Here is an 11,645-nt window from a genome sequence, read left to right on the forward strand (position 1 = left end):
CCTATTTATTTATTATTGAATCTTGCCAGATAATTAATTAATTTAATTAAGTTAATGTGAATCTGAAAGGTCACATGGACATGTTGCTAGGCTGGACCCCCTAACAGAAGACGCGTAGATCAATTCTTTGTGAAACACGTGTACGGCTATAGTGACGTTGGAATATTATCGCCAGCTCAACAACCACCACACCATACACAGTATATACGCCGTATGTATACGGTTATCCCGACATACGACACGTGTATAATGACGTGGACACCCCCTCGCGCTCCTTTCTTCTTCACCTTTCTCTGTTTCAAAGCTTAGTTAGATATAGAGAGAGAGAGAGAAAAAAAACTCTTTCTCTTTCCCTCATTTTTTTTCTAGAGAGAGAAAATGCTGAATTCTACTACTTAACCTTAATTCCTTCTCCAAAATTCAATCTTGTTTGTTTTAAATTCTGTTAGGTAAGTAGAATTCTGTTACTTATTCAGTTAAATGATTTAATTTCGATGTTTTTAATGTTTTGTGTCTGAGGAAACATTGAATGATGTGTTACTTTAAAGTTTCAAAGAACAATTCTATTGTCTTGTTCAGTTTAGATGTTTTTGTTTTAGTTAAACAAGCAAAACGGTTTGAATTGAGGTGTTTTGGATCTTAATTTGCATCTAATTATGGTTTTTGTGTTGTTGATTTTGTAGAAATTAGTTGAAACTGGATCAGGGTTATAATTCATGAGTTTCATCACTTTTTTCATAATTCTTATCACCATTCCTTGACTTGACCCCATGTGAAAGTGAAAAAATGTTTGGTATGGGAGGGTATTTTTGTCATTTAAATCTACGCAATGCTTTGTTGGGGGTAGATTTGATTTGGTGTGCCCCGTTGTCGATGTCTCTCTCTTTCTATCCGGCTTGTGGTTGTGCGAAAAGACTGAATTGACCCTCCACTAGTTTGTCTTTGACTCGCTCTATCTTTTCGTTATTTTTCCATGTTTTTTATTGAATGGAATTATCTTTAGCTTACCAACAATATTAAACTTTGATGAAAGGTATTTGTGAAATCACACTTTCTTCTGTGAATGAATCAAGGAAATCATATAAACTTTTCAAGTGTTAGCCTTCTCATTAGTTAGTTTCTCTGACATGTAAATCTTAAGTTTACTTTGTCTACTCCACTGTGAATTTGTGAATCTTAGATAATTCACCTAGAAACTTGTTGAATACTATCTTCTAAAAGTTATGCTTCAAATAGAAAATAAAAAGATGACTCATGCAATTTTTCATCAAGGAAATTCTAATTAATATTTATATTTGTATGAATCTATGATGCTAGCATAAGAAGTCAACCAGGAGGTTACTTTGCAAAATATATATATATATTTTTTTTTTTTTTTTGTGGTTCAATTTCAAATTAAATATGCATACCGATAAGTAGTTCAATTTCAATACATAGTGAACCAGATATCCAACTTATATATAAGTTTTCTAGCATGTTGCATTCATAGTTGTTGGAATCGTGAATTTGCGATTCCTTCTACAGATTTTGACCAAGTTTTTCCATTAGGTGTTTGCAATGGGAAATAGCGATGAAGAGAAATCTACCAAGACTGAAAAACCTTCTTCACCTGTAACAGTGGTGAGCTCTACTAGTCTACTGTTTCTACGTCGTGCGGTTGCATTTGTAAAAAACTTGAATTTTGATGTATTTATGTACTCATCTTTTAATAGGATCAGACCAACCAGACGAATGTTCATGTCTATCCTGATTGGGCAGCCATGCAGGTTACTTACCTTTTTCCTTTTGAGTTGTTTATCTCCGGTTGCGATCGATGTTTACCTCTAATTAATATCAAATTGAAATTATTCCTTGAATTGCCAAGTACTGATTTTGGCACCTAGTTGGGTAATATTTTGCTTTGCCCCTGTGTTGTTTTCTCATTTAAGAAAAAAATTTACTTTGTGGTATGAGACTGAATTTTTTATCCACATGACAATGGTTCACTTTATGAATTTTACAAACATAAATGGCGATTAGAAAACTGATAATGATGATCTAAATTGTCTGCTATATCTTCAGGCATATTATGGACCAAGAGTTGCCATGCCACCTTACTACAACTCACCTGTGGCTTCTGGTCACACTCCTCACCCATATATGTGGGGGCCACCACAGGTAATAATAACATAGGCATCAATTGTTCTGTTATATAAACATTCTTTGTTTGTTTTATGTCTTGGTGTATACCCTAGATGGCATGAATAAGCAACTTGTCAACTTATTATTTCTTGCAGCCTATGATGCCACCTTATGGACATCCTTATGCAGCAATGTATCCACATGGAGGGGTTTATACTCACCCTGCAGTTCCTATTGTAAGCCTACATTCTTACCTTTGATTTTTTTTAGTTTTTAATTTTAATTTTTGCTACTGAAACTTATGTTAATTGTCTGGACCATGGTTTGGTTCATATTTTACTAAAATTGATCAATACTGACAAAGGTTGCATCTCCTCTGCTATCAATAACCTTTCCACACTATGATTACCTTAATGCATTATACTTGCAATTAATTTTTCTTCATTTATTACGAATGCTTTATTTTTCGGAATTTTCTCCACGATCTTATAAATTCCGTTTTGTAAAATATAGGGTCCACATCCACATAGTCAAGGAATTTCATCTTCACCTGCTGTAAGTCATAATTTTCTCTCTGATCAGTTCATACTTCAGTCTTCAATTGCTATCAAGTTATGATCAGTTGGAATTGGTACAACTATGCAGACTGGAACTCCTTTAAGCATAGAGACACCTCCCAAATCATCTGGAAATACTGATCAGGGTCTGATGAAGAAATTGAAAGGGTTTGATGGACTTGCAATGTCAATAGGCAATGGCCATGCTGAGAGTGCTGAGCCTGGAGCTGAAAGCAGGCAATCACAGAGGTTCGTTGATGTTCTATTTATACATGAAGTTTTCCAAGAGCATACATACATCCTATTTATCTTTCTCTCTGTTGATAAGATTGGTCCATTTGTTTGTTATTGTGGATAACCAAGTAACTTTATGATGATATGAACAGTGTGAATACTGAGGGTTCGAGTGATGGAAGTGACGGAAACACTTCAGGGGTGAGTACTTAGTTGTGATTCACTTCTTTTTCTTACACTTTGTTGACCATATGCAATTGTTTCACCTATAGTCTATTTTTGTTTAAAATGATTTTATAAAATTTAACCATAAATTAAGATATTTGCCCGTCTTATGATCAGGCTAATCAAACAAGAAGGAAAAGAAGCCGTGAGGGAACACCAACCACTGGTATGACTCTGTTCTTCACCAAGTGTCACATCTTGATGAACAATAGAGTTGTCATGGGATCACAATTATACTTGTGTTATCATCATGATGTCAACCAGTTTATTGAGTAGGGTCTTGATAAGTTGAATGATATTATATCATTGTTGCTCAGTAAGGGGTATATTGCTCAAGTTTTTAACTTCGCAATCAGATTCAGACACGTTTTAGACTCTAAAGAGTGGTTTTTTTACCCTTATTTCCAACTTCATACCATATCGATGTTGGTGTCTTATGCTAGAAATTATAATTAAATGTCATACACCCAAAATATGGTATTGAAATAATGAGTGTTGATGGATACGTTTTCTCTACTGTTTAAGCAGATGGAGAAGGGAAAACAAATACACAAGGTAGTCAAATTTCCAAAGAAATTGCAGCTTCTGATAAGATGATGGCAGTAGCCCCTGCTGGTGTCACAGGTCAACTAGTTGGACCTGTAGCTTCTTCAGCGATGACCACCGCACTGGAGCTGAGAAATTCTTCTAGTGTTCATTCTAAAACAAATCCCACAAGTACCCCACAACCTTCTGCTGTATTGCCTCCCGAGGCTTGGATACAGGTACGGTAACATATAATTCATCATAACAGTTTAAATACTCTATAATACATTTCATTTGAGACACATGCGAAACACAATGTGATAATTATGCTGTATCCTCATCCTTTTAATGATTTTAAAATAATTCCTTTTGGTATGTTTGGATTTGTAGAATGAGCGTGAACTGAAGCGTGAGAGGAGGAAACAATCAAATCGAGAATCTGCTAGAAGGTCCAGACTAAGGAAGCAGGTATGATATAAATGTTGGTTTCTTCTAGTTACTGTAAGCATTGTATTGCTTCTTTAGTTCAGTCAAAATCATATATTAATCAGGTCCTTCCCTTGTCACACACATCGTAAAGATTATACTCAGTATAGGCTTGTGACTAACATGCTTATTCCCTCCCTACAGGCTGAGGCTGAAGAACTGGCACGAAAAGTTGAATCCTTGAATGCTGAGAGTGCGTCACTTAGATCAGAAATAAACCGACTTGCTGAGAATTCTGAAAGACTGAGGATGGAAAATGCTGCATTAAAGGTACCGTTCACATAATCTTTCATCTGTATGCATACATGTCATTGTGTTATTCTGTGGTGCTGAGTACACTTCATTTTTTTCGATTCAGGAAAAATTTAAAATTGCTAAACTGGGACAACCGAAAGAGATAATTTTGACCAACATTGACAGCCAGAGGACCACACCTGTAAGTACAGAAAACTTATTATCAAGAGTTAATAACAATTCGGGTTCTAATGATAGAACTGTGGAGGATGAGAATGGTTATTGTGACAACAAACCAAATTCTGGTGCGAAGTTGCACCAACTATTGGATGCAAGTCCTAGAGCTGATGCTGTGGCTGCTGGTTGATACAAAAAACCATGATCATGTAGTTTTGGCATATTACAAACCCAAAACTACTGCTAACAGTTTTTCTGAGGGGATGGATCAGCTGAATTTTAGTATCTAAATCCATCAAAACCAGAACTAATTCATTGTTCATCATCAGTTACTTAGGAAAGAGAACTATATTCTATTTAGATTTGACAAATATGGATGACTACTAAAGTTTGTATAATCAAGAAAATTAGATATTTTAGTTTAGAGAGGGATGTTGAAACTGTCGCATAATATATTATGGTGTGTGTATTAATGATTGGTGTGCACCTTATAATGGTATCTGATAAAGTTTTTCCGGCTTGTTCATTCTTTGGTATGTAATTTTCCTTGTTTGGCTTTCTGGTATACATTTGACTTTGGTCTTATATTTGACACCGGAGGGAGTAGTAATGTTTTGTGATGGCAAGGGAGACAAAAAAAAAAAAAAAAAAAAAACACACACACACACACGACACTAAATGATTTGAATTTAAACAATTTATTTTATTGAATTAATTTTGGTTTAAAAGTTGAACATAAGATTAGCATTGAACTTGAGACTAAATTTGAAGGTACAAATTACACATGAATTTCAGCTCAAGTTGAATTACATTTTGAAGACAAACATTTTTTGTTAAAAACGAATATTTGAAATTAAAACTGTATTCTTTTTCAAATTATTTTTAGCTCACAAAATAAATCTATTAATTGATGCTCAATAGAATATTCTATTGTGGATACAATTACCTCTCTCTCTGGCCAACTTCATCGTTATTGTTACCGGTAAAAAGTAAGTCCCACGTATACACATTTAACTCCATAAATACATAGCTTATACCGTTTCCGTCACACTCTTCCCCACTTTTCCAGTACTAGCGTAATTACCTCTGATCAAGGTGGACTAAGATCGATTGTTGGAGTCAATGGAGTGTGGCCGATGACGGTGGTGGTGGTGGTTGAGCTCCTCGATGGGGTGCCTCACTTGCAAATACTCTCGAGTCTTAAAACCAAGTGAGGTGGGTGAGAGGTTTATCAGAATACTATGTACATATATCCTTTTATAGGTAGGATTTTAGAAGAATTGAATGCACTTGACATGAGAGTGTTTGATGCTTATCATTGCAGGGCAGACACACTAATGTTGACAGTGCAACTTCTTAACATGGACGTATGTATTAGAGTTATAAAGGACTAATCTCATATGAGTCATTCACAGTAAGGTGTTTGGAATTCATCCTCAACAACTTCTTTTGAGAAACAAAACATACTCCATTTGTTGAACTTAACAGTAAGGTGTTTGAAATTCATTAGTCTTAACAGTAAGGTGTTTGAAATTCATTAGTCTAATGAAGTTTCGCATAAATTAAAAAATAAAAAATGGATCATATGAGAATATGATAAAAATGTAACAAAAACATGTTTATTTGAATCAAAATATGGTTTCAAGCCCATTCCTCATACTTACGTTCATTAATCTCAATGGTTACACACAAAAAAAAAAAAAAAAAAACACAATCCCTTGATTTTTTTTAACACATTACCTATTTATAGCTAATCAATGTTTTTAGTGAATTTCTTTCGCTAAATTCTCAAGTACTTTAAAATTTGGTTGAATATCGGTATCTCATACATAAAATTTGTTGAACTTTTAAATTTATTTTAATATAAATTAATATGAAATATATGACACAACGTACATACTCAATTAAACTTTATTGGTACATTCTGCTCATCATTATTTTTTTTACCATCAATTGCTCAACTAAACTTTATGGACACATTACCTATTTATAGCATCCAATGCTTAGTGCCTATATAAATGGTTGGACACTCGAAGATGAGATTGATTGGTGTATTAAGCATGAGTTATAAGTTTATATATTAAATGAAAAAATGAATGTTAGAACCTCATAATATGTAGTAAAAAAAGTCTCATTCTTTTATAATTGTTGTTTTTGGAATTTCAAAAAACTGTTTTTGAAAAAGATATTAAGCCACCTAAAGATATTGTTGGAGTGAATCGTAAACTATGTCGTTAACTATATAACATTTTGTGGCACTGTCAAAAATTATGTAAGGTAAACATTCAACTGCGATGTTTCCACGATAAAACAACTCAAACAAATTGTATCGACTTTCCACTACACCGAGGTAAAACAACAATTATATCGATTTTTTGTTATTGTATTTTTAATTTACATACAATGGTTTGTGGTTATCACTCATTGGGGTTGATTTTATTTCATGTAACCAATTTATATGATTAGTTAGTGAATTTATACTTATTTAAGCTAGTTATTCAGGGCCCGTTTGTTATAGTTTTTTTCAAAATAGATTATGGTAGTGTAATGTGATTTTGTTATAATTTTTTTAACAAAGAAATTTTTAACGAAAGCTTCAAATGAAAAATCCATTTGAATAGTTTATCTTAAATATCAATCTAAGTATTTCATCATTTGGTTATAATTTTTTTTTATACTAAAATTTTGAAAAATCTAAAAAAAAAAAAAACTATTTCAAATAGCTTTTCATAAAAATCATTTTTAAAAAAATATATGATTTTTACTATGTAAAATCTCAAACAATGAATATTTAAGTTAGTGAATGTAAAAATCTCTTTTTTACCTTATATCAAATGAATTTGAAATAACTTTTACTATTTTTGAGTAAATTTCAAAAAAATCTATTTTTAAAAATACAAAGGAAAATCTATTTTTTTTAATCTAAAACAAACAGTCCCTCAATTTATTTTATCACATGATTTTTTATTTGTACTAATCATTTGAAAATTGAGTATCACTCGGAGTCTTGACAAACTAGCTAAGGATGTAAATGAGAGTATTAATAGGCACAAATAGTATGATATTTTGCGAGTTTGATTGGATAAATATGATATTTGTGTCGTTTTATATTTGTGCGGTTATGTTTTAAGTTAGTTGATTTTTGACAAATGTCATCCGTTATAAGTTCATCACACTATAAATTAGTTTCTCAACCATCCTCTATAAACTAATCCGCTTTAAGTTTTTTTTAGTCAACTAATCTAGTGGCTAGAGCTCACACAATTTAATTGTGGAGAAGTGGAGTGTCCGGGATTCGAATTAAGCTCACGGGAATTAATCCACTTTAAGTTAATCTTACTATAAACTAACTTATCATTTATTCATAATTTGTTTTACCAAAGTGACCAAAACACCCATTTATTTTCTCTTGGATTCCATTAAAGTGCCCGTTCCGTATCCGTAGAGGATTGTGCTCACATATACTGGATGCGTTTTTTTTTTTTTTTTTTTTTTTTCCATCCCTTTAACCAGCCGAGAATTGTTGTTGACACATTTTATAAGGCTGAGGCACACAAGTAAAATATGTTTTTCCCTCTCGGCAGTTAACTGCCGAAGAATTCAATAACCGGCCGAGGATCTTCTGCTACAAATCTGACAAAAGTTCTCTCATCCATTATTCATCTCATCTTCCAAAAAAAATTTCCAAATCTCTCTCACAAATCTCTTTAAAAAATCCAACCAAATTTATTCAACAAAATCACAAGTAAATAATTATAATGCTATTAACTTACATTTTAGTTGTTATAAATGTTTTTATTTTTTAGTTTTTGAGTAGATTTATTTTATTTTTGTTTTTGAGTAGATTTACATAGTATAATTTATTTTTAGAGTAAATGTTAGTTACTTAATTTCGTTAAAATGTTTGTATGATGTTTATGTTATAGTTTAAAATTTTAGGGTTATATTTTAATTTGGTGTTTTATATTTATTTTTTTATTTTAGTTTTTAATTAGATTTACATGTTATAAATCATTTTTAGATTAGATGTTAGTTGATTAATTTAGTTAAAATGTTTGCATGATGATTATGTTATAGTTTAAAATTTTAGGATTATATTTTAATTTTGTGTTTCATATTTTTATTTTATTTTAGTAAGAGTATATGATTTATTTTAAGAGTAAATATAATTTGAATAATTTTGTTATATTTTACGTTATAAAAAAAGTATGTTAAACATAATTTGAATGATTATGTTATAGTATATGATTAATTTTTTTATTTTAGTAAGAGTATATGATTTATAATTTTAGGGTTATTTTTATGATTTTTAGAGTTTATGTATAATTTGCACATCAAGTGTTTGATGAAATGTTTGAATGAGTTTTTCATTGTTTGTTTTTAATTTCTTATTGTGTAGATTTGAAACAATGGCCGGGTGGATCGACTTTCATGCACAATTCAACGGTGGAGAACCTCAGAGGTTGAAGGTTCGGTGCCTTGGTGTAACGTTAAAAAGTCTCAAGGATGAACTGACTGAATTCAACCAAGGAGTCAACCCCAGAGACAAAAGGAGGGTGGAACACGTTCGGTATAGACGTCCAACGCTCGACGAGGGGAGAGTATCATTCACTTGAGTGGAATTAACGAACGACGAAAACGTGACGAGCATGTTTTGGGAGCACAACATGTTCCAGTGGATCGATATGCGGGTGACGTTGCTGAGATCAACTGAAGATATCATCAAAAGTTTGATTCCGCCAGAAGATCGTCGTTAGGTACGGAATGAATGCACATTCCAACTACAACAATTGTCTTTCTTTTAATGGGGTAATTCAAACTTGCCAGACGGCAGGTCTCAAATATTCGATGAACATTCTCATTGTTCCTGTCAAAAGATTAAATTCTTGTTAGGCTGGTTTAAATGAAGGTATTGAAGTGTCAAGGAATGGACATCATTCTTTTGACATTTGAATACCATCATGTAATCCCAGCCTAACAAGAATTTAATATTTTGAATGGAACATTGGGAATATCGGTCGAATATTAGAGTCATGCTGCTTGGCAAGTTTGAATTTACCCCATTCAAAGGTAAGACAATTGTTGTAGTTGGAAGGTACAAACGTCTAGCTGCAACAATTGTCTTCCTCTGAATGGGGTGATTCAAATTTGTTAAACAGCAGGAATCCAGCATTCGATGAGCCTCTTGAATGTTGGTATTCAAGTGTCAAGGAATGCACCTCATTCTTTTGACACTTGAATACCATCATTCAAGATGCTGATCGGATGTTGGACCCCTGCTGTTTAGCAAGTTTGAATTTGCCTCATTCAGTGGTAAGATAATTGTTGCAGTTGGAAGGTACATTATGGAATGTAATGTAATGCAATGTAATGTGATAACATATATAGTTGAATATGCATAATACATTTTGTTCTGAATGGAACAATAATTATCTTATTTATTCACTTTTTGAATTTATTTATTCGTTACACAATTTTAATTAGTTGAATTCATGTTAGATTTAATTAGTTTTTATTCGGATACGCAATTATTCAAAACGCGACTTTAATCGAAATTATTTCAAATGCGATTTTATTCTAAGTACCATAATGTCAAACAAAATGTGCGCGACACAAAAATAAAACATAAAAAAATCCAAAACAACTAGGCATTAAAAGCCATTACATTCATTCTTCCTCGTCACACAAGTCAATCGGGTTGCCCGCTACAGTCCCTGGGGCACCTTGTTTTGGTTGAGGACCAAAATAGCATGTCATCCCGCTCCTCCTCAACCTCGAGTGATTGTACACCGGCACCTTCGAACCCTTCTTTTTTACGGAACCATCACAAACAATTTCGTGTCATGTCATAGGCAATTTTTCTTTGTTCTTCTTATTACCATGAACGTTACCCTGATTTTGATTCTGAGACATATCTACATTAAAATAAAATGGCGAACAAAACCTAAACTAAACAACAATGCCATAAAATCGTAAAATCAAAAACTAAACCTAAACCTAAACTATCATCAAAACCTACACTTAAACCTAAACAATTCTACAACGATTCATTAAAACAATAAACCTAACAATTCAATAAAAGTTCTCTAACAATTATCCTAACATATCATAAAATCATAAAACCAATAAAACTTATATATCAAACCTATATAATCGAAATTTAACAAAAAAAAAAAAAACAAACAATTCGACCACAAAACAACAATGTAATAGGATTCAAAAAACTTACTTGTTTTTGTGATTGAAATTGGCTTGGAATGGCAGAAAATCGCACCTAAGAGGAGTTTTGGAAACTACTATGTCTATTCTGTTCTTATAACCAATTTTCGACAGTTAACTACCGAGGTTTTCCTTGGCAATTAATAATCAGAGTGTCTCATGTAATTGCCGAGGGGGCAAAAATGTATTTTACATGTGTGTCTCATGTCACACCCCGTTTTCCCAACTTAAAAATTTCATAAAAATAATCAGAGTATTCACATAAACGGAATGTCACATTCTTTTCTTAAAATCATAAACTGAATAAATAACTATTTATCCTTTAAAATTCAATAACAAAATCTTTAATACTTCGCAGCGGAATTTATTCAATAACTAAAACAGTCTTTGGCACAAAGGCCTCTTCATAAATGTCTCATAAAAATCTAATCTAAAAACATAGTCATAAATCTTCAAAAACAATACGTAAGGAATAGAAAAGCAATAACAAAGTTCCCATCCCGTTACGTATCAGAGCACCTAAGACACACGAGAGAGAAAGCTCACACGACATCAACTATTTTTGGTTACCTGCAAGTTACTCATACGAAGAGCAACATTTCCAAGCAGAAGGGGTGAGATTTCACAAAAAAATAATATTACGCATATAATTCAACAATTATATTTAACAACCTAAAATCATCATAATATTCATCATAGACATTAATATATCATATATCACATCTTTAATAGTTCATATAAAGAATCATAGCTTCAACAACTTGGTAACTTAAACATCATTGACTTGACAAATGCGACTCTAACTTGACTATGCAACTTAGACCTCTTATGTGCATGTGGTACCAATCCAGGGCATCAAGCCCCCAA

At 32.4% G+C, this 11,645-nt stretch overlaps 1 protein-coding gene across 5 annotated transcripts; it reads left to right on the top strand.

Annotated features, from left to right (window-relative positions):
- The first annotated feature begins 299 nt into the window (after window positions 1-299).
- LOC11431340 (common plant regulatory factor 1) lies at window positions 300-5,100 on the top strand. 5 transcript variants are annotated; one of them, XM_024770677.2, is made up of 13 exons: window positions 300-449; window positions 1,549-1,620; window positions 1,713-1,766; window positions 2,062-2,157; window positions 2,277-2,357; window positions 2,635-2,676; window positions 2,767-2,927; window positions 3,065-3,113; window positions 3,255-3,303; window positions 3,663-3,901; window positions 4,053-4,130; window positions 4,293-4,418; window positions 4,507-5,100. In XM_024770677.2, the coding sequence occupies exons 2-13, from the start codon at window positions 1,558-1,560 to the stop codon at window positions 4,747-4,749; spliced, it is 1,281 nt and encodes a 426-aa protein (XP_024626445.1). In that variant the 5' UTR covers window positions 300-449; window positions 1,549-1,557; the 3' UTR covers window positions 4,750-5,100. The 5 variants fall into 5 exon arrangements, with proteins under 5 accessions (XP_024626445.1, XP_003626529.1, XP_039683566.1 ...); XM_003626481.4 differs by having other exon boundaries at window positions 321-449; window positions 3,666-3,901; window positions 4,507-5,082; XM_039827632.1 differs by lacking the exon at window positions 300-449 and adding an exon at window positions 565-934.
- The last annotated feature ends 6,545 nt before the right edge of the window (window positions 5,101-11,645 follow it).

Source organism: Medicago truncatula, chromosome 7 (assembly GCF_003473485.1).
Source record: "Medicago truncatula cultivar Jemalong A17 chromosome 7, MtrunA17r5.0-ANR, whole genome shotgun sequence".
Taxonomy (NCBI): domain Eukaryota; kingdom Viridiplantae; phylum Streptophyta; class Magnoliopsida; order Fabales; family Fabaceae; genus Medicago; species Medicago truncatula.

Excerpts from the sequence above, each read along its gene's own strand:
- LOC11431340 (XM_024770677.2), top strand. The coding sequence starts at position 1,558 with ATGGGAAATAGCGATGAAGAGAAATCTACCAAGACTGAAAAACCTTCT. Across the intron at positions 3,114-3,254 it reads GTGACGGAAACACTTCAGGG|GCTAATCAAACAAGAAGGAA; the intron begins GTGAGTACTTAG and ends TCTTATGATCAG. Across the intron at positions 4,419-4,506 it reads TGGAAAATGCTGCATTAAAG|GAAAAATTTAAAATTGCTAA; the intron begins GTACCGTTCACA and ends TTTTCGATTCAG.